The sequence below is a fragment of the Eutrema salsugineum genome, unplaced genomic scaffold (genome assembly GCF_000478725.1).
Source record: "Eutrema salsugineum unplaced genomic scaffold, Eutsalg1_0 scaffold_13, whole genome shotgun sequence".
Taxonomy (NCBI): Eukaryota; Viridiplantae; Streptophyta; class Magnoliopsida; order Brassicales; family Brassicaceae; genus Eutrema; species Eutrema salsugineum.
Window position 1 is genome coordinate 1,979,266 of NW_006256885.1, and position 27,945 is coordinate 2,007,210.

At 37.0% G+C, this 27,945-nt stretch overlaps 8 protein-coding genes and 1 long non-coding RNA gene across 9 annotated transcripts; 4 read left to right on the plus strand and 5 right to left on the minus strand.

Annotated features, from left to right (window-relative positions):
- The first annotated feature begins 1,914 nt into the window (after positions 1 to 1,914).
- LOC18024597 (COBRA-like protein 10) lies at positions 1,915 to 4,542 on the plus strand. Its single transcript, XM_006406304.2, has 3 exons — positions 1,915 to 2,633; positions 2,852 to 3,330; positions 3,418 to 4,542. Exons 1-3 carry the CDS (start codon positions 2,036 to 2,038, stop codon positions 4,357 to 4,359), a joined length of 2,019 nt encoding a protein of 672 aa, XP_006406367.1. The 5' UTR covers positions 1,915 to 2,035; the 3' UTR covers positions 4,360 to 4,542.
- Positions 4,543 to 4,901: 359 nt separating this feature from the next.
- Positions 4,902 to 5,816, plus strand: LOC18024598 (early nodulin-like protein 1). Its single transcript, XM_006406305.2, has 2 exons — positions 4,902 to 5,155; positions 5,238 to 5,816. Exons 1-2 carry the CDS (start codon positions 4,969 to 4,971, stop codon positions 5,654 to 5,656), a joined length of 606 nt encoding a protein of 201 aa, XP_006406368.1. The 5' UTR covers positions 4,902 to 4,968; the 3' UTR covers positions 5,657 to 5,816.
- A 52-nt stretch (positions 5,817 to 5,868) lies between these two features.
- LOC18024599 (protein disulfide-isomerase 5-3) lies at positions 5,869 to 10,358 on the minus strand. Its single transcript, XM_006406306.2, has 15 exons — positions 10,100 to 10,358; positions 9,836 to 9,926; positions 9,580 to 9,674; positions 9,321 to 9,378; positions 8,661 to 8,845; positions 8,504 to 8,561; positions 8,033 to 8,073; positions 7,847 to 7,921; positions 7,591 to 7,647; positions 7,349 to 7,415; positions 6,991 to 7,134; positions 6,651 to 6,872; positions 6,381 to 6,542; positions 6,199 to 6,276; positions 5,869 to 6,112 (listed from the first exon to the last, which is right to left on the minus strand). The coding sequence occupies exons 1-15, from the start codon at positions 10,138 to 10,140 to the stop codon at positions 6,035 to 6,037; spliced, it is 1,452 nt and encodes a 483-aa protein (XP_006406369.1). The 5' UTR covers positions 10,141 to 10,358; the 3' UTR covers positions 5,869 to 6,034.
- Positions 10,359 to 11,128: 770 nt separating this feature from the next.
- LOC18024600 (vascular-related unknown protein 3) lies at positions 11,129 to 11,924 on the minus strand. The gene is made up of 3 exons (XM_006406307.2): positions 11,703 to 11,924; positions 11,342 to 11,404; positions 11,129 to 11,239 (listed from the first exon to the last, which is right to left on the minus strand). The coding sequence occupies exons 1-3, from the start codon at positions 11,922 to 11,924 to the stop codon at positions 11,129 to 11,131; spliced, it is 396 nt and encodes a 131-aa protein (XP_006406370.2).
- Positions 11,925 to 16,164: 4,240 nt separating this feature from the next.
- LOC112089000 (FHA domain-containing protein DDL) lies at positions 16,165 to 19,366 on the plus strand. The gene is made up of 10 exons (XM_024159799.1): positions 16,165 to 16,257; positions 16,521 to 17,093; positions 17,181 to 17,250; positions 17,335 to 17,392; positions 17,722 to 17,814; positions 18,339 to 18,453; positions 18,534 to 18,581; positions 18,676 to 18,721; positions 18,815 to 18,885; positions 19,069 to 19,366. Exons 2-10 carry the CDS (start codon positions 16,555 to 16,557, stop codon positions 19,103 to 19,105), a joined length of 1,077 nt encoding a protein of 358 aa, XP_024015567.1. The 5' UTR covers positions 16,165 to 16,257; positions 16,521 to 16,554; the 3' UTR covers positions 19,106 to 19,366.
- Positions 19,367 to 19,389: 23 nt separating this feature from the next.
- LOC18024601 (protein LHCP TRANSLOCATION DEFECT) lies at positions 19,390 to 20,378 on the minus strand. Its single transcript, XM_006406308.2, has 2 exons — positions 19,997 to 20,378; positions 19,390 to 19,768 (listed from the first exon to the last, which is right to left on the minus strand). Exons 1-2 carry the CDS (start codon positions 20,261 to 20,263, stop codon positions 19,511 to 19,513), a joined length of 525 nt encoding a protein of 174 aa, XP_006406371.1. The 5' UTR covers positions 20,264 to 20,378; the 3' UTR covers positions 19,390 to 19,510.
- Positions 20,379 to 20,485: 107 nt separating this feature from the next.
- LOC18024602 (DNA polymerase I B, chloroplastic/mitochondrial) lies at positions 20,486 to 25,716 on the minus strand. The gene is made up of 12 exons (XM_006406309.2): positions 25,507 to 25,716; positions 24,429 to 25,143; positions 24,118 to 24,309; positions 23,227 to 23,906; positions 22,400 to 22,916; positions 22,193 to 22,288; positions 21,944 to 22,036; positions 21,657 to 21,851; positions 21,348 to 21,440; positions 21,055 to 21,261; positions 20,887 to 20,976; positions 20,486 to 20,784 (listed from the first exon to the last, which is right to left on the minus strand). The coding sequence occupies exons 1-12, from the start codon at positions 25,617 to 25,619 to the stop codon at positions 20,623 to 20,625; spliced, it is 3,153 nt and encodes a 1,050-aa protein (XP_006406372.1). The 5' UTR covers positions 25,620 to 25,716; the 3' UTR covers positions 20,486 to 20,622.
- Positions 20,713 to 21,480, plus strand: LOC112088906. Its single transcript, XR_002900764.1, has 3 exons — positions 20,713 to 20,827; positions 20,944 to 21,145; positions 21,258 to 21,480. It is a non-coding gene; the product is annotated as an uncharacterized LOC112088906 (long non-coding RNA).
- Positions 25,717 to 26,000: 284 nt separating the features above from the next.
- Positions 26,001 to 27,909, minus strand: LOC18024603 (probable serine/threonine-protein kinase PBL23). The gene is made up of 5 exons (XM_006406310.2): positions 27,559 to 27,909; positions 27,288 to 27,469; positions 27,017 to 27,206; positions 26,542 to 26,936; positions 26,001 to 26,466 (listed from the first exon to the last, which is right to left on the minus strand). The coding sequence occupies exons 1-5, from the start codon at positions 27,692 to 27,694 to the stop codon at positions 26,164 to 26,166; spliced, it is 1,206 nt and encodes a 401-aa protein (XP_006406373.1). The 5' UTR covers positions 27,695 to 27,909; the 3' UTR covers positions 26,001 to 26,163.
- Between the last annotated feature and the right edge of the window lie 36 nt (positions 27,910 to 27,945).

Consider the following 27,945-nt stretch of genomic DNA (forward strand, 5'->3'; position numbering starts at 1 on the left):
ATTAGATTTTTTTAAAAAAATCCAAGTATCTTTGTAATTTATTACCATAATGGACCAAAACTAGAAACAACTAGGGATGTTTAATAACAAAAAACCATATCTTATTTTATTTTGTAAGAGAACAAAATAAAACTACTACTGAAATCAACCTTAACACCAAAAATGTAATTGTTGATACCGAGTATCACACAAAAAGTTTTTATTGATGTTATAGTTGAACTCAAGATGAGCTGCTTACGTACCCTTGAGAAGGTATCAAGCCATTCGTAGTTCTATTATTAAAATTGTGTATGATCTTTGAAAGAAGAGGAGTCTCTTCTATTTATAGGGTTTTGAAATCGGTCTCTCTAAACGATTTCCTTTTTCTATTTGGATTTGGATTCAGAAATATTTCTTTTTCTTGGATAAGATTAAGGAAATATTCCGTAAAGTTTAAATGTTAATGCCGATATTGTATAACGGACTTTAGAAAACCATAAGCTATTAATAGGCCGAATATCTTTTGGATATGAACCATCGTAAATCGGAATCAATTGGGCCGATCTTGGTTCATATCGGATTAAATCGGGGGTGCGGAGTACACCACCAACAGTAATAAGTAAGAAACTCTGTTTCTTTCTGAATTAAAAGATCTATCAAATTCCTGAGATTGTATAACGATAATAATTGCTATTTTTGTTTTTATATATACTGTAGCTAGGGTACAAACATCAATTCATCACAACACGTTTTCTTGTACTGTTGGACAAATAATTAGAGGTTTTCATTAGGTATTTTTGGATCCTAAATGGCATATGTCCCAAAACGTTTAGCAGATCTAGAAAAAAAATTAGTTAAGGCATAATTTATAAATAGAAGAAAAAAATTAGTTGCAAAACAATTTTTTATTTTTTATTGCTAAAAAAAATATTTTGATTAAATTTATCTAAATATTTTAAAAAATAAAAAAATAAGGGACATGTGACCCCGTTCCTCCGCCTCTCTGTACAATCTAGACTCGGGTCGAATCGGATGGACACTCGTTCGTACACACTAATTATTAGTTAAACAAGATCAGTCAATATTCATATCGAAAATATAATATGACCACTATATGTAAATTCATCTTCACATTTTTCCTTTCTCGTAAAGGCTACCTTTCTCTAAGGAAATTCTGATTTTCTACACCCACACACATTAATCCTTGATCTGATGATCTCTACAGTCTACACCCACTACTGACCAATCCACTATGTGTAATTCTTTTTTTTTTTGTTGAGAAAACCACTATGTGTAAATTCATCTTCACAAATTCAGTATAGAAACTTTTAGATAAAAAGAAACTAATTTACTAGTAATACTTTATCTTATAAAAATTGATCTCGGATATACCACAACATGTAGTTTAGTAGTTTGAGCTAGTCAATGTATTCTCACCTGGATTCAAATTCGCATATTGCATGTTATTGAATTAAACAAAAACAAATTGATATCGAATATAAAGTATACAGTGATTATTAAATAAACTAGCTTAAATAATTGGAAAAGTTGAATATAAATTTGATGTAAAAAAAAACTGAAAATGTACAAAACCCCTATTCACCTTAGTTAAAAAACTAATCTGAAAACTTAATTAGAATTCAAATTATTATGGAATCCAAGTAAATATAAGACCCAAGTTTGTTTCATTTCGAAAACAATCGAAGCGGTTTTTAGTTAATAAACAACTACGAAACTCTATTCCAAAATTAGTAATTGCCATAACACACATTCTTAAATGTCTCTCCCCGTGACCACCAAATAAAACCAGAGGCTCATATCAAAACTACCTTTTGAGACCTCTTCTTCTCCAACCACCTTCCTTTCTTTGAATCAAAACTTTTAGATTTTGATCTTTTTTACAGGTTTTTTCACACTAAAACCTTTATCGTTTTGATTGAATCTCTCTTTTAGCTAAAGGCTTGGTCGATCCCTTAGGTTTTTTTTCTTTTCTCTCGCTGCCTTGCGGTTCAAGTAATCACAAGGCGGTGAGGAAGAAAGGGTAAAAATTCAAACGATGAAGGCTGTTGAAATTAAAACAGGGATGAAGATACCTTGGGACGCACGCTATTCATTAAGTCTATTGATTTTGTTATCATCGATTATATTTCTGTGCAACGGCCAAGATTATGGAACACCGAGCGAAGACGGAGCAGGAGGAGTCGAGCCGCCGCCTGAGATGGCACATTGCAACGGTATCTTCATGAGCTATAGCTTCGGAAGCCGGGAAAGAGAGTACCCGCATGTCAAGAACGTGACCGCACAATCGTGGGCGTTTAAAGCGTCTGCGATGATTGTAAACGCGGGTAAGGAAGAGCTCAAGGGATGGCAAATGTTTATAGGGTTTCGTCACAAGGAGCTAATCGTTTCAGCGACTGGTGCGGCTCCAATGGACGGAGATTATCCTCTGGATGCTAGCAATGGAACCACGTTCGTTGGATCGCCAAACACGGATTTGAAAACCTCTATTGAAACCGCAGGTGATTTCACTCAGATATCGACGAATATCGAAATCACCGGAACTTTTTTTGGGGTTGAAAAGTCGGTCACACCTATGCCGAGAACTATTAAGCTCACCAACGACGGTTGGGAATGCCCCGCCGCGGTGAGAAAAGGTTAGATCAAATTAGACTCGATTGCTTCAAACGCAAGTAATTTATGTTTACATTTATTAGGTTATAAATTTTGTATTTACATTTTAAAAAAACGCAGCTTTTTAAACCTTGTATCTTTGAAAATGGTTGACGCAATGCAAAACGTAATCTCGCATTAACATTTGCCATTTATTAAGCAAATTTTGACCAAAAGTCGGTGGGTTAAATTTCTTGTGCAGGAGGCAACATGCACGTTTGTTGCAAAAGAAACCCTAAGATCAAGGTACAAACCGGACCAAAGACAAAGTTTGCACCGAGAAGGTACGGTGACCTGAACATGGTATACGATGTTCTACAAGCATTCGACAGCAACTACTTAGCTCAAGTGACCATTGACAACGATAATCCGCTCGGGCGCTTAGACCGTTGGAACCTGACTTGGGAATGGACGCGAGGAGAGTTTATAAACACAATGCGAGGAGCTTACACTTACAAGAGAGATCCATCCGAATGCATTTACAGCAAAGCTGGACGGTATTACAAAGACTTAGATTTCTCTCAGGTCATGAATTGTCAGAAGAAGCCAGCCATTTCCGATTTGCCTCCTGAAAGGAAAGACGATAACGTGACCGGAAAGTTACCTTTCTGTTGCAAAAACGGAACTCTCTTGTCACCTATTATGGATCCTTCGAAAGCTCGATCTATGTTTCAATTGCAGGTAACAAATATTTTTCGTCAAATTTTGTCAAGAACCACAGAAACTTTAAGGGTTTAAAACTTTTGTTTGTTTCTCTCAATTTGTTAGGTTTTCAAGTTGCCTCCTGATCTAAACAGAACAGCTCTATACCCGCCTCAGAATTGGAAAATCGATGGTGTTCTCAACCCGCAGTACAAATGCGGGCCACCGGTTCGGGTCGACCCGACTCCATTCCCGGATTCTAGCGGTCTACCGGCTGTAACCTACGCAATCGCCAGCTGGCAAGTGGTCTGCAACATAACCAAACCAAAAGCTCAGGCCACAAGATGTTGTGTCTCCTTCTCTGCCTTTTACAACAACTCTGCGGTTCCTTGCAACACTTGCGCTTGCGGATGCAATAACATAGATACAGACACTTGCAATGCTGACCGTAACCCGCTCCTCCTCCCTCCTAACGCCCTCCTCGTCCCGTTCGATAACCGGACCTTAGTAGCTAAAGCTTGGGCTAAACATAACCACATGCCAATACCCAAGAAACTTCCATGTCCGGATAACTGTGGAGTCAGTATTAACTGGCACGTTAACACGGACTACAGAAACGGTTGGACCGCGAGGTTAACCGTTTTCAACTGGAGAGAGTTTGCGTTCGAGGATTGGTTTGTAGCGGTTGAGATGGGAAAAGCAGGTCCAGGGTTTGAAAACGTTTACTCCTTTAACGGAACACGTGTTCCACCAAACAATCGAACTGTTATGTTCCAAGGCTTGCCTGGTTTGAACTACCTTGTGGGTCAAGTTAACGGAACCAATCCACTAAGAGACCCTCCCGTGCCAGGAAAGCAACAATCTGTTATCTCCTTCACCAAGAAAAACATCAATGGACTGAATATACCCGAAGGCGACGGTTTCCCAACCAAACTTTTCTTCAATGGAGAAGAATGTGCTCTTCCCAAACATTTCCCAAAGAAGAGCTCAGGACATAGGCATGGAATCAGCGTCTTGATGTCCATTGTTTTCGCAGCAGTTGCGGCTTTTGTACTAATGATGGGTTAGCACATAACTGGTCAGTGTTTGATCTTTGATTTTTTAAAAGATTGGTGTTTTTGATGATGTTGCTGAACAGAGGAATGATCAGAAGGAGCAGATGTGAAGAGATCTTTTGTAATATGATTGATCTAATATTGAAAAACTTTGACATGTTGTATTATACAATTTGTTTGCTCTATAAAAATGTATTCAAGTGTATGTTGTTCTCTCTGGTAAATCCCAAAAGCTCAGAACAATGCTGGCTCCCTTTTTTTTGACATGAAGAAGATTTAGTCTTTTGATTAATTTGAATATTTTTGTGCGAAATCTCTCGTTTCTTTTAACATCTTTATCGAAAAAAGTAATAGTAAATAAAACATCAAATATTCGGAAGCAAGGAACAAAAGACATCGTCGACAGAAGCAAGTCACATGAGATTCCAAAACTGAAACACTTCTTGAAAAGAGGCATTTATGCTTTGCTTAATATCTGAGAAAGAAAGATTAAAAAGCTTCTCTGCAATATTTCACCTTTATATAAACCCAAACCGTCTTTCATCAAGTCTCATCAACATATATCTCTTTAACACCTTTTGATTTTCACATCGCCTTTTCTTGTCTTTACTCGGTTCAAGAAATGGTTCGAAACCTAAAGAACATGATGCTTCGTGGGTTTGGCCTCGTGTGTCTGTTCATGGTCGTTAACAAAGCCTACGCCAGAGAGTTTGCGGTCGGTGGTGCAAAAGGTTGGACCGTCCCTTCCGGTTCTCAAGTTTACAGTCAATGGGCAGAACAGAGCAGATTCCAAATCGGCGATTCTCTCCGTAAGTTTCCAACACTCTAGTAATAACCATAATCATAGTTTTCTTTCACACATGACACACAAAGATGTAAACAATTTTGCAGTGTTCGTCTACCAACCAAACCAAGATTCAGTGCTCCAAGTCACAAGAGACGCTTACGACAGCTGCAACACGGACGCACCAACCGCTAAGTTCGCCGATGGCAAAACTTCCTTCGCACTAACCAGCTCTGGGCCATACTATTTCATCAGTGGAAACAAAGACAACTGCAAAAAGAATGAGAAGCTCGTGGTCATCGTCATGGCTGATAGAAACAAGGCCACATCACCGCCGTCTCCAGCTCCGGCTCCCTCTGGAGAATCCGCTCCTTCTCCGCCTGTCACAGGAACCGTTGAGATGACCCCAGCACCTATGCCTACTCCATCTCAAGAAACTCCAAACAACAACGCAGCTTCTCCATCTGCTTCCTTTGTCGCTGCTCTTCTCGGGGCTGCTCTTGCTTCCACTCTATTCCTACACTAAGAAGTATTCTCTTTTGTCTTCTGTTTTCACTCTGTAAACAGTCTTTTCCCTTTCTCTTTTCACCCGAGTTTGTGTCAATTGGTGTTTGTTGTTTGATTTTAACCGATTTGTTTCTCATGTAAATGAATAAAAAAACTTCTACTTGTGTGCATGTTACTGATACATCGTCTATATTATCTATGGAGAAATTGAAGGATAAAGAAAGAAGGCGGAAATTGAAAGACTCAAGAATTATGAAGAAACTAAAAAATAGTGTCAAACAAAATCTCTTTCTCTTTTCTGAGGTTTTTCTCTGTAGAACAGCTACTTCAAATAAACAGTCTGAGGTTCTTCTATGGTTTTATAGATTAATGGAAAATTCTAACCTCAAGTCGCCGATCAAATATTTTTTCCGAGTTCGACCTTTTTGACCAGCCTTATTGTATTGTGGAAAATTGAATCTAGTATTCCCGCAACCTGAAAAAATATAACAGCCGGAATCTGTAATCACCATGGAGTCCATGAGAGTATGAAGAAGCAAGATTGACTGAGAATGTACTAACCGTGAAAACACCACCAATAATGGCGCAAAGATTTGTAATGAAGTGTGAGAAGGACTTTGGGTTTTCGGTTATTAAAATCTGCAAAAACAGAGCAAACAATGAGTAATTATAAAGAGGAGTGTGTGATATTCAGACATTTGCGAGAGATATTATCTTCTCGTTTGTGTGAACAAAGACTGAACCTGCATGGGAGAGAGCTCAAAGTGAAACTTTGCAACGGGCAAGTAGTAAGTCTGAGCCACGCTGCTGTGAGCGGTGTATTCATATTCCTCGATCAATGAATGTTCTTGACCGGATTTTCTTGTAATGACTTCTGTTTTGACTATTTGAAGGTAGTGTTCGATCTGTGTACAACGGTTATAGTGTAGGAAATAATTAGGTAATGATGTGTGGAAGAAAATGTGACCGGAAGTTCAAGAATCTAAATTCAAATGAAGGTTTTTGGGACTTACAGTAACATTGGCACCAAACTCATGTTGATTTATGAATGCTTTTTCATCCAGCCTGCCATGGCTTTGGCCAAGATATGGCAACAATCGCCTCATATCGGTCAGCAACCTAGGTGATATCATCCTCCCAAATGAAAGATGAGTCACAACATGTGACATGTTCATTTGAGTAGAATCGAACGAATGAGCTCCTGAATGAGCTGAGATAACGAGGTTTCCTGGAACCTGAAACATAGAAAAGACAAAATTCTAGTACAGTAAAGCTGGGAAAAATATCAAAACAGGCCACAAATCAATTATAGGGACATTGATTCTGTCTTCAGTTTTTCAGTCTGAGGTTTACCTTCTTTACACGCACATACCCTTCAACTCTACAACCTCCTGTAACTGGTGCCTTTTTAAGATTTTTTGCTGTATCATTGGATATACCATCCAAAGCTAGCTTGTGAGTCTCAGGGTGGATAGGTGCAACCAATCCGTCCACCATCTGGGAGAAAAAAAAAAATCATTGTATATGAACTTTTAGAAGGACATGCTTAGTGTTGACTCAAAACGCAGCAAAAAGATATAAAGTGAATGTATAAGTAAATTAATTGACAGACACAACTACCCGCTTTTTATAAACGAACACACACAGAAACATTAATGTGAATGTTGACTAATTTCTTCCTGATACTGGAACACAATTTGGATTTGTCTACCTTAACTATACTATCTGTGTCCCGATCTCCATAGTAAGATTCATGTTCGTGGTGTCCATGGTCCTCTCTGAAAACAAAATAACAGGGAACAATTTTATAAGAATGTTGGCACCAACAGATATGTCTTTCACACAGGAGACACAGAGTTTCTCGCCGCATTGACAAATAAGGTTAAGTAGAAGACATGAAGAATTATAGCTTCACTAGTTGCAAGTAAAACGTCTTAACAGATGGTTTCTCACCTAAGGTCACTGCCTTTTCGGAAAATCCGAATAGATGGATAGCCTTGTATATGATTCCTGGAAAATATATTTCACAGTTTATGTCAGGTCAAAACGAGAAATTAATCTGAGTGACAGTCAAACAGCAACCATTAGATAGGTGAGCGAACAAGCAAGAAACGAACTAGCTTCTCTCAGCAATTTTCAGACCAAATCACTAAGTTTCATACAACCCAAAACAACAATAATATTGAGTATAACATCAACTTCGTAGTACCTCCTGCATAGCGCAGCTTCTTCCGTGCAATCAACGTTTCCTAGAAGAACACGCCCATCAGTTTCAGGATCATATCTGCATCAGAATATTAGCATGACCATGTTTCAGAAAGGAAAAATACCAGATAGCGAGGGTGACTACAGAATTTCACAACTTAATAAACACGCAGAAGAGTCTAATGCAAACCTCTGTTTTATAATATTAGCTGCTTTCTCCCAAGACGGTTTCTGTAGCGAGTAGTAGAATACAAAAGAAACTCATTATAACCATACATGAACAGGCAGGTACTGAGTTACATAATACCCGTAAAATCTACAAAATATTAATTTTTCAAGAGAAATGAGATTGTCATCTACAATTCGTAACACAGAACAATAAACACCATATCCCTATAGAACAAAACGTAATACACGAGATAGAAAGAAAGTAAATTTCCCTAATGACATGTCTACGGATTTCAGGTATCCTGATTGAATCTATTTACAATTAACAGTCAAGAGCGTAAAAAGGCAGATTCTTTCTCCCTCGGTCAAGCGGAAAGAACAAGTTATGATGAGTACATTCAGAACGGAACCATTAGTGCTTGCATACCAGATGAAAAAGAACACGAAATCGGAAAGTTTGAAAAAAAGCATAAGAGATGAATAAGAGAATTACCAGACGATTACTCCAGTAGCACCATGGTGCATAAAAGTTAACAATCAATATTGGAAAGCTGCATAAGAAAGTCAACTTACGTCAATCCATTATTCAACCCCTCAGACAGGATTCCTGTACATGCGCAATGATAAAATAAAATAAGCTGCCTACTCACTGATGTGAATATGATTCAAAACTACCACTGGTTAATGGTATGGCACCGTCAGGAAACTCTTCCTTACTCTCTTCTCCATGGTTGATGTCATGTAATGCAAGGCCAGAGTGGAATTCTGCACCAGTGGTCCTTAAATGCGGATCAATTGGAAACTTGCGAACTGTTTTTGTTATATTCAACCTATTCTGAAAATTTAAACATCAAATTAGATCTAGGCCACAGCTAATCATACAAATGATATGCAGGGTATACACATATATAACATAGCTTGGTGGAGGCAGTACGTCCTGCTTTTTACATAATACATTAGAAGTTCGGCACAACTGAAACAGAGACTTCAGGGATAAGGTGATAAGTACGATAAAAACATTTCTCTGCATTAGGAAGGTATTATTAAGTTTCACCAAACTATATAAAATCGGATTAAATCCATATCATCATTGCACAACCAATTCAAAATGCTTATATAGACAGACTATCATATATCATTTAACCAAAGATACATTCTCTGATGCTGAAGAAAATGTCAAGATTTAAGCTTTTCCTTCTGCGTTTTGCTTTTTGTTTGATAACCATACAACAGTGATTGCAGAATGCATCCTAACAGTGAGAATGGGATCATCAAAATAGAAAGACAGAGAGTTGTGAGCAGAGACTTACTGTTCCCAAAACGTCACTCACATCAACGGACGCAAATTCACATGAAAGAGCAGGAAAACTACAAAGAAAAGGAGAAGATACAAAAAACAAAATGTCACCTTATAGATAAAACCATTCAATCTCCCCCTCACATGACAAAGATTTGAAACTACATCATAGCAATTACTCGGCAAGAAACCAATCTCTTTAAGATTCTAGTGACTGTTATACATGTTCAATGGACGTGTAGAGCAGAATTCAATAGTAATCAATATCAAACCTGATGTTGAAAGTAATGCGTAAGAAGTCTCCATCGGCGCTATTGTCAACAACGACAGCTGTGGTAGTGCTTACTTCCAAATAACTACTCAGCTCCTGCAAGATAAATAAAGATCACATCTTAATCAAGACGCTAGCTTACAAGACTTACTTCATCAAACAGAGAAATGTCAAGGAGATCGATCATGTCGGAAAAACGATCCAAACAAAACTAAAATCTTCATTTAAAAAAAAAAAAGGGGTAAAAGAGGATTTACCATTCCAAACAAAAGCATCATAACGAGAGCAGCTACAATGGATAACCCAGCACCTGATAAAGATGCCTCTGTCAAATCTCTCGGGATTTTCCTAATCAACAATAACAAAAACAAAAGGTGCACTTCAAAAATGAGATCAGTTGGTGAAATATAAGAGAAAGATTCGTCATTTTCGAATCATAAAGCCAAAAATGTATGTTCATGGGCACATGCATCGGAGGCAATCAGAATCGAGGAAATGCCAGAGAGATCAGAGGATCGAACCTGTAGAAATCAACGGATTTGATTTTTGTAGAGGAAACCATAGCTGCTGGCGAGAAGCAAACGACGGAGAAGGTAGGCAATCGCCAAAACCCTGGAGACTGAGACAGAGAGTGAAAGAAGGTGGATACAGCAGATCTAGTGTGGGGAAGAAGAAGATGACTTGTCTCTATCTTTCTTCTCTAATGGCGGATCCGTGATTTCCCGTCAAGGAAACCTTTTGCGTTTCAAATCTCCACCCTTTTTTGTCAGAATGAATTTGGTTTTCGGTTACCCTCATAAAATTACCAATCAATGTCTGTTTTTTTTTTTTCCGGTCGGAAAATTATATTAATTGTCAAAATGATGATTTTAATAATAATTCCAAGATATCACACAATTTACCGATTTTTTTTTTTGTCGGCACACAATTTACAGAATCTAAAAGAACTCTTTAAGATGTCACATTTTTCAACTTTTTTTTTAACGTATTCTGTTGTTGTTCAATCTTTTTATAAGCTTTCTTAAATCAAAAATTTCGGAAGAATTTCTTAAAACAAATTGTGATATGTTTAGAAAATATATATCCTTTGAGGAATTTTGAGATACTTCTCAAAAATAAAAGAAATAAAATCAAAAGCCTGTTTTGGTAGTATAATTGTTTTTTGCTTTGTAATATGACAAGTACGTCATTGGATATTTGAATCAGAGAAAAGAAATTAAAATGGGGATGATTCAATAATTGGATTACATGGCGTTCTACAAATAGACATATGTACGTAACTGTACCAATATTGTGACACACAAGGAAACATGTTAACTTTTTATTACACATGTTCGGAAATCTTTCACACAAATCTGTTTTGTTTGTAACAACTAACAAGGGTTATGTTTTGCAAATTTTGCACTCTTGCTTGAGCATTTTATACATATACGATACATAATTAATCCACCATTGATTCGACTTTCACTACATATACTAGTCCATTCTATGGATTTTACACAAAAGAATATAATTCACAATAAAAAATAATTAAAAAAATATTCGAAGTATCAACCAATATAGTTGGACAACATCGACAAAGGAACTAAGCAAAGTCCTCTCTTCTTCAGTTCTGCGCAATACTCTTCATTCATTATTCCTTTCTTATTCAATCCTTTCTCCTACAAAAACCGGTAAGAAATAATTTCGTTAGTCGTCAGAACAATTTATATATTAAGGAGAAAGATATATAAAACATATATTACTGGTTGAAAGTTTCTTACCTCGGCTTTAGTATTGCTCATGGTTTTTTCTTCTGTCGTATTGTCCTCCATTTCACTGAAACCCTGAAGAAACAATTGCATTGCTAAGATTAGTCTACAACACATGAAACATCACATGAAACATCGCACGTATATGCGTATTGCCATTTAGACCTATATATGTATATATGTGTACAACATCGGATCTGAGATTTTAGGGGCTTGAAACAAAAATAAAAATGGGGGCTTATAATTGCTTTTATAAAAAAAAAAATTGTTTTTAAAAAAAATTTATGGGTAAATTAGACAAAAAAAATTGAGGGCTGAAACAAATGTTTATGGACATATATGATATTACGGTTGTCTTCTCCTTTGAACTAACCTTGGTTCTATTAGAAGGAGATGAAGCCGTGTCTTCTTCAACAGAAACTATAGGAGACGCAGCGTCTGAGATCATCGAAGACTCATCGTAATGATCTAATCCATCTTCAGTTTCAAAGTACATTGTCCAACTACTCTCTTCTATACCCTCTTGTATTGTTTTCTGTTGATGATTAGAGAAAACTGTTCGCCTCACGCAGTTGCTTAGTGCTGATTTTTCCATTGAGGATCTAGTAGTTTGATCTTGTAGATAAATGAAAGATATGTGAGAAGCTATAAATGGTATTTAGACTTTTGTTTGCCCTTATTCTCTGATTCTCCCAAATGTGACATCTATATAGCAAGGAGGTAGAGGTCATGTAAAGTGTTGGTGCAAATTTGGCCCTTTAGTCTTATTACTGTTTATTTTATGTGACTTATAATATATAATCTCTTGCTTTTATATTATATATGGCAGTTGAACAGTTTGATTTCTTTATGTGCAAGAACAAATAAAGATATACAAGGGAAGTGGATCACCTTCTTGTTGGGTTAGTGGACAATAATATAATACATGTACACGGCAACGTTGAGACCTGCTACATTAAATCTTATTAGTCAAAAGATATAAAACACAATTAATATATTTTTGTAATTTTTCTAACAAAGAGTGTTGATTCAGATAAAAACCTTTGCCTACTGAAGTAATGATAATCACAAATTCACAACACTAGTAGGGAATGATTACATTATTCAGTGTCCGTTAACGAAAAATAAATTCGATCGAAGCTTAAACATATATTAATTTCATTTTCACTTATGTTTTCCGTTTAAAATAGTTTTAGTCGCTCTATGGAATTCAGATATATCTTGTGTAATTTCGTATAGCATTAGAAGTATGTAAAATGTACAACAGTGTGTCCTTGAATAGTTGAATAACGGCGTAAATATAACTTAGTCAATGATGAAGACATGTAATTCGTGGGGAAGTGCTACTAAGTGTTAAACGATAATATGATATATAACGTGGCAAGCAGATGATCGTCATTCATCTATTTGAAAAAAAAAAAATAAACTGAAAAAAACGTGATGAAGGCAACATTAGACAGTAGGCTAAAAACCCAAATAGCTAAAAACAAAATGATAAATGTAAATATATGTTGGTATATATGTGGTCGGTCCACGTTCTCGAACTTTATAGTCCGGCAGGATAATTATTTTATTATTGTTATTATTATCTAGGTCACAAAGCATGTAAACAACATATTACACACTTTTAGTTTGTGAGATAACAATTGTGTGAATTTGTAAAAGTTAATTAATACCGAATCTTTGATTGATGTTACAATAATTTCCCCTTCCCACTTCTCCATCAGCAATGTATGACGCAAGAGGCGACGTAAGCTTGAAATTTTGACCTAATTTGGACTTTATCACGGAGACATTGTTTGACAATTAAGAAAGCTGATGATGAATTGATCATAATTAATGGTGAAGTGCGTGATGCAAATAACCAATGTTGTAAATCATATTCTAGTCGGATGGGTATGACATTTGTTTGTTTTGTCTATGATGTGAAAGATTAATTATTTTCAACTTTTATGGCAACGAACAAATGACAAAGTGTATATCATTTAATTTTGTTCCTTTGTTTATAGGTAAATAAAAATGTAGTTTTTAATTGCCTACACTATTTGTAGCAGTTTAAATATAGTTTGTGTAATTACACCTCTACAATGAAAATGGTATTTAAAAAGTTCGGACAAGTTATTCTATTTTCCTAAAAAGGTAAAGAAACGCAAAACGCATCGAATATTAAGTTATAAATCAATTTTACACAAACAATAGTATAAGAAATCATGTTTATAAATGTGCAAAAGAAAAAATCATGTTTTTACCAAAATAATTATTAAATTTGATGGAAAAACATACTGAAGTATTACTTACGATAATCATTCCAAGATAAGTAGATAACCGAAGGATTTTTAAGAAATCCAAACTTGTTTTCTCAAGTCTTTTAGTATATAAATTAAATATCTCTGTTATTAAAGAAATTTACTTGTTATCCGTACATCGTTTTTTTTTTCCAATTACTTATACAACGGCGAAAATGATTAGGATACGTAAGACTAGGAATCATGACGAACATGATGTCGTAATGGATGATTTCTTAACTTTTAAAATCTTTGTTGTCAACAGATTCAAGTTTTTAAATGGGGGTCAAACAGATCACTTAAAAGAACAATTTCGATTTTGTAGATGTTCCTTTATTGTGTGGTCACCCAATATCTTGTCATTCGTCAAACTAAACTTTATACTATTAGATGAAAATGCAAAGTTACATGCAAACTATCTGGGAAACAATGAATTGAAATTAGATGACTTCTCATCTCGCCCAATGAACAATATCATTCACTTACTATTAGCGTTTGGCGTTGGCTAGATTAACATATGTGATACGCTAACTTGAGTTGGCTGGTCTCTTCATACAAATCGAGACAGCTTTAATTGATAGGCAAAAAGTTATATAATAATTACGAATATTCACAAAAATGAAATTGGATTGTAGCATAATGTTTTTGACTTGTGGACTGCTATTCTAATTTCTAAGGACAATATTAATTACAATTTGGATGAGGTAGAGACCAGCCAACTCCAGCTTGATCTTTTGGCAAAGTCCAGAAAGCATCTAATTCAGTTATATAGATTTCAACTTTTTTTTTTATAACCTAAAAAATGTCTTATTATCTAGAATCAGTTCGTGTTTCTGTTTTATACAACGTGTATTTGGGGAGTTTTACTCCACACAAAAAAAACCATAAATTTTCACTCCTGATCAAGATATATTTTATAAACCATTAAACGAAGAGAATATATTATATGTAGATGATTTTGGTTGACTTTATCGTTTGATTTAGTGAGGAGATGGAATTATTACCATAACCCTGCTTGCTCGATCTCAGAATTTGTTGGCGAATGTGGGGACTTAGGTTCCACCACACCAAATCTCATTATCAACGGTAAATGATCAGCAAATCATTTTCATCGTATTTTTTTCATCTATGTTTTCTATTTTGTTTAAATATTTTTAAAAATGATAAAAACTACTTCAAAAATATTTCAATGAACCATGCATCGATTGATCTCTAAGACTTATAAAAAATGTCGGGTGAATACATATAAAATACTGAACTGGCAAGATATATAACATGGATTTATCCCAACCGATTGTGATTACTTTAGTTTTTATGAAGTCTATCTTGAAGACGTGAATGGATATTTATTGTTCAAACTTCTGGTTTATCATTAATCAATATTTAAATTAAGTTTTTAAAATATTGTTTTTACTTATAAATTTATCTAATTTCTTTATCTTTTTATTTTCTGAACGAGTTTTGTACAATCATAAACAGATTTTTAATTGTTTTTTGATGAAATATTAATCGTTTAAGTTAAAATTTCTAACTTGATAGCATCGGCAAGGAGAAAGACGAGGAGGGCAAATGAGTAATGGACATATAGTTGATAAGGAATGCACTTAATCCTCTATGTTTTTATGGAGTGGGCCTATTTTTTAACTCAAATAATTTGTGGTTATGCCTTTTAATATCATCGTATATGTCTATTCTAATTTTGGTTGACTTTTGAAGTCACAGGCTAATAGAAAAGTGTAAACATGTACATACAAATACGTAAAGATCAAACAAATCCAAAAATAATTTAGTAAAATATTTTGAATCCGAGATGCTAGTATCCGGATTTGAATTAGAAATTAAATATCCATATTAATATCTATGGTTTTTCATATATGCATTTCTAGATGTCCACTCAAATATCAAAATATATTTAGATTTGAATCTATAAATTAAGTTATCACTTTGACTACATTTTTATCGAAAAGTCTTAACATATTTCAATTAATTTTGGGTGCTTGTAGCTTGATTTTCTCATCAATCTTATTGGCATGTATGTCAATAACATCTAACAATAATATAAAAAACACGATTTACTAAATCTTGTATATAGTCAACATATGATTAACATCAAATTATATTTCATTTTTCATCTATGCTACGAAAAAAGAGAGAGAACAAAATCAAATTGATATTTAATTAGCAGAATTCATATTATGCTTTGAAAATGAGTGCGTTTTTTAAAATTTAATATTAGAAAGAGGTAGTACATAATAAACATCTGATCACCTGAAAGATTCTTACTGTAAAAGAAAAAATGAAAAGTTTGTTTACCAAAAAAAAAAAAAAAATGAAAAATCTCATACCGATCGACACTAACGTATGATTTCTGATTTCTGCTGAATTTTTGATATTGAACAGTTAACGGAAATCTTAACGGAAACTCACAGAGATGCTAAGAAAAAAAATTAAAAACTCTTAACTCCGTTAAGTGTTAACACCACGATCTACGATTTTGATATTGAGCCCTCACTTTCCTTTTAATTGCAATAGATTCCCATTATTATCATTCTCGTGTTTCTGATTCTTCTTCTTTTATCTCTCTGCGTTTAATCACTCTCCTCTCTCTGCTCTCCGCCGACGTATCGCAGTGCCGGCCACCAGGTAAATTGAGCTTCACACTCTTTCTCTTAAGCCAATGTATTGCTCTTCGTGATTCTCGCAACCCTAAATTATAGCAGAAACTTTCTGATAGCGGTATCCGAAATCTGTTGGCTCACGTTTTAGATTCAGGGCTTTGCTCTTTTGGGAATTAGGGTTTAGGGTGCCGGAGAGCGACGATCCTCTTTTTCGTTTTTGTGAACTTATATAAGTCTAAGTTTTTGCTTGCGTCTCTGACACTTTCTCAATATTTGTGCTCCTTCCAGGGCAAAGAAGAGGAAAACAACTCTCTCTTTAAGAATGGCTCGCAATGTATCGGGGGCTTCAGAATCTCCGGTGAGGCAAAGGCACTCTCCTCGCCGGAGAAGTCCATCTAGAAGAGAAGAAGAATCTTCGGGTTTGCGAGATCGTAGCTCTAGGTCTCCTTCACCACGGACAAAGAGATTGAGAAGAGCTCAAGGTGAAAGGGAGGCTGGAAGAAGTAGGGAGAGAGAAGACGAGAAGCATAACAGCAGAGGAAGGGAGAAGAGCAGCAGTAGGGAAGTAGAAAAGGAAAGGGATAGAGGAAAACGAAGAGAGCAGGATATAAGAGATAGAGACAGGGAGAGAAGAAGAGACGGAGAGAAGGAGAAGACGAGGGACATAAAAGATAGGGAAGTTGGGGATATGAGAAGACGCTCAGGGAGAGAGGAGAACGAGGAAAGGAAAAGGGCAGGAACAGACGATGAGAGACAACCTAGAGGAAGACGTGAGAGGTCTATTTCACCGTTAGATAGGAGCCACAAGAGCAGGCGTTCACCAGAGAGTGCTACTGCGTCAAGAGGGAGCGGCCAGGAACCGTGAGTTTTCTTTTTTTATTAGATCAATCTTTGCAAAATTTCTGTCTTTTTTTTTTCTATAACTATGTTAGGGGTTTTCTTTTACAGCAATGATGAAGAAGATTCGATTGCGAGAATGAGAGCAGCTGAAGAAGCTCTGGCAGCGAAGACGAAAAAGGTATCATAACAAGCATCTATTGATTCTTATAAATTTTTCGATGTCATTTTGTGCTCTCTTGGCTCATCCGTTTATATCTTGCAGGAAGAACCATCTTTTGAGCTATCAGGGAAACTTGCGGAAGAAACCAACAGATACAGAGGTGATGTTTCAATCTGGGCATTTCACTTGTTAGCATTGCTTTGTCATGTAAGCTTTTGCCACAGTGATCTTCATGCATGTGTGAAACATGTCCCTTTGCTGTTAGGGTTTTCTTTTCTTTAGTTGTATATGCATTTTTGTGCCTGTATTATGGTAGGTCAATAGCTAATGGCTATTGAGACTAAAAGCCTTAATTCATAGCATCTTATCAGCAAATATTCTATTGGCTGCAAATCCCGCTCCTTTCTCCGAGGAATGTAGATAGATAGATGTTTATCGCATTAAATTTTGTTATAGGCATGCGTCCCTGATTTGTTGAACCCTTTGCAGGTATCACACTCCTCTTCAGTGAGCCACCAGAGGCTAGAAAACCAACCCAAAGATGGAGACTTTATGTTTTCAAGGATGGTGAACCACTGAATGGTGAGTCTTTCAACCCTCTAGTTTTCCATTCCTAAGACTTATTGTGTTTGCACATGCTCCATCTGTCAAAGTAATGCTCCATTTGTCTTTTATGTTTTTTCACTTTAACTATCCTTTCTCTGGAAAATGTCGATTTTTTTTTTGGGTGCATGAAACATGCAGTAAAGCATGTAGTGGTGGTTTGATGAAAGAGACTGTATGATGCACTTTAGCCATGAACTCGTGAATGTGGTAGTTGATGATTGAGTATCCAGATGATAGCATTATTACCAATAGTAGCCAATTATTGCCTTGTATTGATTTGAACTTGTCAATCTAACTACGATGAATATAATTATGCGATGTAATGATCTGATACTTTTGTGACTGGTTTCTGGTATCTATTTTAGTATTAATACTTGAACATTGTAGCACAGTTTTATCATTTTGTTTCTCTTTTCTATTTGCTTACAACTCTTAATGCCCTGAAAACAGTTTTCTTAATGCGTGAAATTTTGTGCATGTAAATTGTGTTGGATTAACAGAGCCACTCCAGCTCCATCGCCAAAGTTGCTATCTATTTGGACGTGAGAGAAGAATCGCTGACATTCCTACTGATCACCCATCTTGCAGCAAGCAGCATGCTGTTATTCAGTACAGGTAAATATTATGACCATGGATCTAACGAGAAGAGGGGTTTTAGGTTAATATTAATGTCACGGTGATTGTCTTTGTCTCAGGGAAGTGGAAAAGGAGAAACCAGATGGTATGATGGGGAAGGAAGTGAGGTAAAAATCTGTTTGCTTTTTCATTTTGCTTTAAATTTTGCAAGTTTTTTTGGGTTTAAGATAAAACCTAATTTCCTTGAATGTCACCTTGCAGGCCTTACATTATGGATCTTGGCAGTACCAATAAGACTTACATTAATGTGAGTGCTGAATTGCATTCTTTCTTGATTGTTTCTATATAGTGGTTTAGATCAAACGTTTGTCATGAACTTTTGTTTTTTTGCTTTTTTCAGGAAAGTCCTATTGAACCAGAACGCTACTATGAGCTTTTCGAGAAAGATACCATCAAGTTTGGTAACAGCAGGTATGCTGGTTAAAGAACATTACGGTTTTTTGCTTTTCCATTATGAATTACTATCGTGCCTATTCTCACTTTGATCAATCTTTGCTTGTTTGTGTCCATTGTTTTGGTTAACACAGAGTTGCTTGGCATCTGCTTTCACGTTTTATGGCAGTGTCTTGACATATTTTGTTCTTTTGGTTGCAGCCGTGAGTACGTACTATTGCACGAGAATTCTGCTTAGTGAATGAAATCAGAGACACGCAGCAAGGAGAGCGCTTTATCTTAGGGATTTAAAAGATAGTTTTAGCAGCTTCGTTTCTGCTTTCCTCAAAGACTGTGTGCTGGTGACAATCTCGATATTATTGTTAATAACATTTAGAAAGCATTTGCTAACTTAGACATGTCTCCCGATCTAATGTTGAATTTTCGAGAGATGGTAATTTCTCTTTTTGGTTTTGTAAGGTGACCCTTTGCTAAGAGAAAAAGGTTGGCTTTTGGGTAATGAGATCAATCTGTACTTAAAAGTTGAAGCTACTTGAGGCGTTGGACCAAATTTAAAAGAAAAACATTGAGACAATTGAGATTTTAACTATAGAGGTACCAATCAGACACGAATCCTCTGTAAGAAAAAGCTATTGAAGATTTGTCAAGCTTTTTGAGTGAGAGATCCAAGGATCAAATCACGGATCTCCTCGCTGCTGGCTCGGTCAAGTGCGGTTCTTCCATCAGCGTCCTTAACCGTGTAGTCAGCACCGGCTCTGAGAAGCTCCTCGATCTTAGGCTTGTCTCCTTCTGAGGCTGCCAACATCAAAAGGATATCGACAGGGTGAATGTTTTGGTTGAGAAGAGCCTCCATTTTGTCATAGGTACCTTCCACCGCAAGCATTCCCATGTAGTTGAAATACTGAAAACCACCAAGAATCCACAAACTATACATTTCAGTTTCTCCATAAGGTTCTCTGATAACTACTCATTGGGTCTTTCCCTTCTGTCTTGTTCACAAATTCCGACATAACATATACAATGCTATAAGCATTTTCTACAAACGAGTTCTCTGATATTTTCGTTTGCGTTTTAGAACGCTATCTTCAACAATTTTCTGCGATTCAAGAACCTATAAGTGAAAACGAACCTGCTCGACGTCGTCCCTGTCGAAATCATCCCGTGATTGGCTGCCATAGATTCCGGCATTCTCAGCATCGACGCCGTTCTTTCCAAACTTAAACCAGCAAGTAGCTCTCGACCCGTAGGAGGGACCGAGTCGGATCCGGAGCTTCACAACCCGAGTTCCAAGAAACCTAGAGGAGAGACTTAGTTGGGAAGAAGAAGAACTGTTGATGGGTTTGGTGGTAGAGCAGAATAAGCTCGTAGAAGGAGTTGTGCATGAAATGGAAGCCATGGCTGCCTTGAAGCTTGCTCTGAGATTTCAATTAATATTATCCACTCATTTTCCTCTTTATGATAAGATCATTTCTTATTGGTTAATTTTCCACTGTTGGATTGTTAGACATCTTGGAGAATCATCTTTCCGTTTCTTAGTTAAAAATCAGCCCTTCAAGCAATGTCAGGTGATACAAAAACAAATAAACAAAATTGATACAGTTAGCTTTCATTAGGATAAACAAGTGGTCACTTCTTTTTTTTTCATATATGAACAGATATTTACAGAGTTCATAAGCCAAACAAAAAGCTTCACGCACTGTCTCATAGTTAGCATTCAGTAGTCAAGACAAAATAAGATTGTTTCCTCCATTCCTCTTATTTGGCAGCATACCAGTTCTGAGCACACTTGGCATCGACAGATAAATCAACTGAGAGAATGTTCTTGCCGTTGAAGGGTTTACACATGCAGTCCACAACTATGTCCTTGGCGATCTCAGCTGACTCACTTGGTCCTTCCAAGATTACTTCATCGTGAATCTGTTAACACAAGAGTAGCCCAAAACAATCATTTATAGATATGGTAATCATCTGATTTGAGCCTAGAAATGGTTATGTGAAGAATCTGTGTGTAGTGTTTACTTGTAGAAGCAGCTTCCAGCCAAGCTCCTTTAAACGTTTATTTCTTGATATTTCCAGCATAGCGCACATGGCGACATCAGCCGCACTTCCCTGTAGTAATAGTAGTAACCGGGTAAACAGTCGAGAAACTACAGGACAGTTAAAGATCTGATGATAGGGCAAACAAACCTGAACAGGAGAGTTGATTGCTGCTCGTTTGATATGGTTCTTTTGGCCACATGAACGGTATGCAGAGAACTTACGAGCCCTTCCCAACAAAGTGAGTACATACCCATTTTCTATAGCTTCTTTCTTGCGTAGTTCTTGCCATTTCCGGACTTCTTGTCTGTCATTATACCATAGATTAACTGTTTCTTGAGCTTCTTCTACAGAAACCTGGAAAGTGGAAATGGGCTTTTGTGAGCTTATTATCAGAAATCAAGCATATTCATATCAATTTTCAAGAGCTTAGCTATTAGTACCTTCCAGTCTTTAGCAAGCCCAATAGCAGTCTTCCCATACGCAATTGAAAAGTTGAGCATCTTAGCTTTTCTTCTCTCAGAAGCAAAGGCGTCCTGAGTAAGAAAGAAAACATTTTGCTACCGGTTCAAAAAAGATACAGGCACAAAGTTTCGTTTCCTAGCTTAAGTGTGTAAGTAAGTCAGCTGTTGTGATCTTAGTGTGCTACAGAGGTAAGTCTGCGGTTTAGCTAGCACCATAGATATTAATCTTAAACCTTAAGCGTTTTAAGGCTTTGGGAAATCATTTGTTTCACATTAAGTAAAAGTCACCTTTAACAAAGGCACTGGCGGCTTTTCTTGTCCAGGTTGTGGATGCCATTCAAGGAGCACTTCACCATTTTCGACAGCTTCACGAATATGTGGATACATATTCATGGCTGTTCTAGAGTGGAAGTCACCGCCAGCTACGAAAGCTTCCATCATACTTTTGCAACGAGCAAGATGTGCCAGAATCCTAAGTTCAAGCTGTAGATCGAAAAAACCGCCTCAGTCAATAAGTGAATTAGCTTACTAGTCATCATACAAGTATCTATAACTATCAGAGCTTATGTTTTCACCTGCCCATAATCAGCAACAACAAGTGAATTTCCAGGTGACGCTATGAAAGCCTGACGGATCTTGTACCGATCTTTCTCCATCGCAGGTTGGTTCTATACAGAGAGAAGGAAAACTCTAAGTTCAAGCTGATGTAGCTTTTCACAGAAAAACGTTTCAAAAAAATTTACCCAAGGTTCACCAGTTCAGTAGATAGAGAAGCTTAGTTACTTAATTGCATCACCAGTGTTACATTATGGTATGCCACATACCTGCAAATTTGGCCTTCTAGCTGACAAGCGCCCAGTTTCAGTGTTAATATTCAAGGAGCAGTGGACACGACCATCTTTGCCTGACACATTACTTCCCTGTAAACAAGAAAACCAATTATATAAAAATTAACCTATAAGGATAAGTCAATGGAAAGAATTAAGTAGCTCAAAACCCCGGGAACATTATTTTGAGAAGAAAAAGAATACCTGCAAAGGAAGAATAAAATTTGATATTAAGGAATCAATGGAGCAAACTTCACATAATGAAGCAATGGCTTGGCATGCCTCCTTTCCACTTTCACCTCCTCCAAACGCATTGAATGCGGTTCCAAAAGCAGATGTGTCTGATTCAACAGATGTCTTTGAGTTTTGTGTTTCTAAAATTTCATCTGGTAGCAACATAAATTCCTCATTTGAGTTTTGTGTTTCTAAAATTTCATCTGGTAGCAACATAAATTCCTCATCTCCAATATTTTCTTCTAGCGAGTTATTTGAAACGCCCTCTGTAAAGTCATACGCTGCAGAGACATTCCCAGCTAAAGCTTTCAAAGTACCTACACTAACAGAGGGCCAGCCTGAGGCAGTGAACTTTTCAGTAGGCAAAGGATTGTCGCTAATCCTATTCAGTTTGATCTTCCGGAACTTTGTGGCTGTTTTTTTTCCTTCTTCATTGACCTTAGGAACTTTGAAAAGTTTTTCATATGGAAGAGCCTCATCATTGGAACTGTAACAGATATTAACAGAACTCAGTATCAGAATTAAGCACTAAGAAACAAATTTATGTAGTTGGCATCACAATGGGAAGAAATTCGATTCACAAACTTAATCTGAGAGCTGCATGTGTATTATTGAATACGAATACAATATTCACCAAATTTTGAGACAAGAGTATCATACACTTGTTTTTTTTTTCTGAAATAAGTCATATGGTAGAAGTCAAATACCAAGATATCACGTTTCTTCTAAAGATAACTTCAGTTTGACACTATACATTGTTATAAGACAGCTCAGATGAAGACTTAGAAGAAGCAAACCTGTTAGAAATGCCACCAAAAAAGAGCTGTCGCAATTGCGCGTCACTGCCAACATTCATATGCTTTGCATCAGGACAATGCTTCGAGGCCCAACCTCGAAACCTAGAAACAGCAATTTCTTGTTCTTCTTTGGCTACAATCTCAATCTGCGCCAGATATTCTCTATCTACAAGCACCCCCTCCGCTTCCATTTTAGCAAGAAGTTCACCAAAAGGTTGCCAATATTCTTGGTAGAAGTCAAACATGTTCTTTCTTGAAATTAGTTTTCCATCAAGAAACCATTTCTTTCCTTGCAGTTCTTTCTTCATGCTCTCGTAAAGCTTCAGCGTGCTTATGGAATCTAACGCAGAGTACGAAATCCAAGCTTCTCGATCATCTTTTTGTAGCTCTTCAACAGTGGGAATGATCACCAATTTCCCCTCTGATCCATCTTTTTTCAGTTTTCCCTTGCCGAAAATCGTCTTCATTGATGCTTTACCAAATAATTCTGCTTCCTCCTTTGTCTCAGTTCCCCCAAGAACTCGTGGGTCACTTGTAAGTGCTTCGAGCGAATAACCACCTGATGTACCTCTAGACGAATCCCACAATCGTGCCATATGCATTGTATCACCATGGAATCCAGAAAGCTTGATTCCATAATTACTTATAATGTGGCTGTCAAAGCTGTAGTTATGCCATACCTATAAGTAAAAGAAAAAGGTCACCATAATTTCTTATAAAGGATGGCTGTCAAGATTAAAACAAAACATGATTCAGAAGTCGTGAGTGCCTCCAAAAAAACATAGGAGATGCAAGGTGAAGAAATAGCCAATCCTCTTTTCAAGGAAAACAGACAAGAAGAGGGAAAGGAAACAAGATTTCACTGAATATAAAGAAACGCGACAAGCTCACTTTTTTTATGGATGAGTCTTCGAAAAACGGCTTAAACTCAGCCAAGACACCCTTGCCATTTTCGCCAAGAACATCTACCCAGATACATGATTTTCCATCTCCAAAATCTGCTTCTGATCCACAATATATACTGAAACATATCAGCTCGCCATGGTCCACAGGTGTTTCACTCTTCACATCAATTCTGGACACCTAAAGAATCGATAATCAGAGAACAAAAGAAGCATTACGAGAAGCGTCTATAAGTCAAGTGCATTAGCATTTCATTGCTTTGTGAATAACAATGTAACATCAAACACATGACCACATACCTCTGTATCGCAAGCATGGACAAGATTTCCATATTGATTTATGAGCTTAGCCACAACTTCCCTTGCAGTAGACACATTATCAACAACACGAACCCTCTTATATATTTTCCTGAGGTTTGCTCGGACTTCCGACAGGTCAGGGCGTTTTTCCGCTTTGGAAATGGTTACTGTATTCTCATAGCTTGCAGAGGCAAAAGAAGTAACAATAGCTCTTTGTTTTCCACGCGCATCCTTGTCATCTATTTTTTCCCCAGCATCAACATTCTTGCTTGCTAATGCTATGAGAGGTCCTCTTAGACTCTTCTGTTGCATACAGCCATTCAATTCTCTATCAGATGTGGTGGCATCACTTTTCGGTTTCAGCTTGTAATCTAAGTTCTGGTAGTTTCCATAAGATTGAACATCATCTATTTTGGGGACAAAACCTCTGAAATAATTACTGCAATCACCAGAAGCATCATCCTGGTTTTTAGCATGATCTCCATTTCTTTCTCTAATGAGATTGACTTCCTGCTTCCTCCAAGCACTTACAGATCCAGCTTGTTTCACAGTTGGTGGAACCATTCTCGCCATGTTGGATCCTATATTAAGTTTCCACTCTCCACTAAAATCAACAGTAGAAGACCGTTGATGACCCGAATGGTGAAACCCGTTGGAATCACCAGGACCTGTAGCAGTAGAATATCCGGCACTTCCCTTTGTGATAGCTATTTTTCTGCAAATCATAAGTACCCAAAAAAATGGTATCAACACAAAGAGAACACCTTCAAGCTCGGAATAATAACTAACAAGCTCTAACTTTTGAACACATTGCTCTAGTAAACCAAAAGATTAATCAAGCAGACTCCTAACTAGCTTTAACATTCGTGTGTGAAACCTTTATAGGAACAAACAAAATTGCAGCTAACACAACTTCACAAGCTTCTTCAATTATTCCAAAACGTAATCATCACTGTAAACCTAACAAAACAGAGCAATTGGCAAATAAATAAGCTAACTTTCGATGAACCCTTCAACTAAACTTCAACAAGGGACAAAAATGAGAGAAAACAGACGGAAAAAAAGAAAAACTGTGAACCTGCAAAGGATTCTACGGCGAGGCACCAAAAACGAAAGGATGGAAGAAGAAACACGAGGACGGCGCGAAACCCAGAAAGAAGAAGGAGACAAGTGGCGGAGTGAAACCCCCATGGCTACTCTTCCTAGCTTGAAGGGAGGGATTATTGCGTCTTCTAGAGAAAAAAGAAGAAAGGGTTTAATGGTGGCGATCTTGTCGTTACAGAGAAGCTGAGCTGGTCGTCATTACTCCATGAGGACAATGACAAACCCTTTAAACCCTTTTCCCTTTCCTTAATTAATTATTATTCACTTAAAATACAAAAAAGAACAAAAGAAGACATTTTTCCGAAAAGTTCGGATTTTTAATCTTAATATCTGATTCTACGATGATGTTCTAAAGATTTCTGCGATGTATGAAGAGGAGACTCTGGAAATCGATACCCAGAATTTACCATTTGGGTCTAAAACAATTGTTAAGCGAACACTAATCCAAAATTCTCAGCAAATCCGTTAAATCCCGAGGGAGAGAGCTCGAAAACTCCCAATTTAATCTTCATTTTTCTTTATTCGTTTTTTTTTTTCCTCATCATCTTCGCGAATTCAAAAAGTCTGTCAAATCTCCTAAAACCGATCATTCCCTTAAAATTACAAACAAACAAAAACAAAAAAAAATTGCTCAAAGCTTAGATCTTTCGTCTTCTTCTTCTTCGTCTTCTCCGTTGTCGTTATCTGTTTTGTTAACTCGTTTATTATTCCCCTCGTCTTCTACAGTTTCTCCATCTTCTTCTTCTTTTGTCATAGCCAAGTACTCGAGCGCGGTGACTACATCGCTCATCATTGGTCTCGTTGCTGCTTCTTCTTGAAGACACATCGCTGCTACTGCAAGCGCTTGATACAATCCCTTTATCGGATACTTCCCTTCAAGCAACGGATCCGCCATTAACGTGAACTTTCTCCTATCTTTGAACAATGGACTCGCCTGCGCAATTAAGTTATTCTCTGTCAAATCTTGAAATGAGAAGAATTGAAGTGTTTTGCATATTATTATTATTACCCAAGTGACCAGATTCTGTTCTTGAGTTGGTTTCGTCGTGTCAATGACTCTTCTTCCTGTGATCATCTCCAAGAAGACGACTCCAAAGCTGTACACATCGGATTTCACAGTGAGCTGTCCCGTAAGAGCATACTCTGGCGCACAGTAGCCGTATGTTCCCATCACCCTCGTCGACACATGAGTCTCTCCACCGGTCGGACCAACTTTGGCTAAACCGAAATCCGAAAGCTTTGGGTTAAATTCTTCGTCAAGCAATATGTTCGAGGCCTTGAAATCTCTGTAGATCACTGGAGGATCAGCTGTTTCGTGTAGATACTCGAGCCCTCTCGCTGCTCCTGCTGCAATTTTCATCCTTGTGTCCCAATCCAACGGCTTCTTCTTGTTCCGCGCCAACTCTGAAGAAGAAAGTAATAATCTTTAGAATGTGTTGATATGAAAAGTGTGGTGTTTTGTAATGTTTAGATATATTATATACCAAGAAGATGATCTTCTAAAGAGCCATTTTGCATATATTCATAGACAAGAATCCGTTGATCGCCGTCTGCGCAATATCCGACCAAATTGACAAGGTTTTGATGATGTAAGAGACTCAGCATCATGACTTCCACAAGGAACTCTCTGTTCCCTTGGTAGCCATTCCTATCTAGCTGCTTAACCGCAACAACCTAAATAACACACGCAAGATTGTCAAGAATCAATTTTTGGTGAACAAATGAGAGATTTGTTGTTTGAGAGAATGTTAGTACCTTTTCGGGGGTTTCTATGTGCCCTTTATAAACCCTTCCAAAACCGCCTTCACCGAGCTGATTCTCGGGGTTAAAGTTCTTGGTGGCGACGCAGAGCTCTCTGAATGTAAAGATTTGAGCACTAATGTTCCCTTTACCGAGTTTTGCAATCTCCTCGGATATGTATCTTCGCCTACTGCTATCTGCAGTTATGTCAGCTTTCTTTTAGATAGAAAAGCTTTTAAGGAATTTTGAGAATGTATATGATGAATAAAGGTAAATAAACCGGGACCTGTTTTAAAAGAGATGTTGTCAAATCTAGAAAGATTGTTCTTTGCATCAATGCAGTCTTTGATGCTTTGTCTCGATGATGATCGTCTGGTAAATCGTCTCTCGGACATACAACAGAACAAGCAATTCAGTTTCATTCTGTATGTATGTGTTTATATGTATCTTCCTGGATTGTTACTACAAGAAGATGATAGAATTACTCGAAGTTCATGGATGTTCTTGAACCTCGAATCCTTAAGGGATCGAGATAATTCTCAGACGAACAGAATTAATTGTTTTTTTTTTCTTCTTTGTAAGATGGCAAAAGGGATTGCTGAGAAAATAAGAAAAAGGTTTGGCCTTTGAAGAAACCAAAAATGAATCTGGTCTCTTTCGGCCTCAAAAGAAG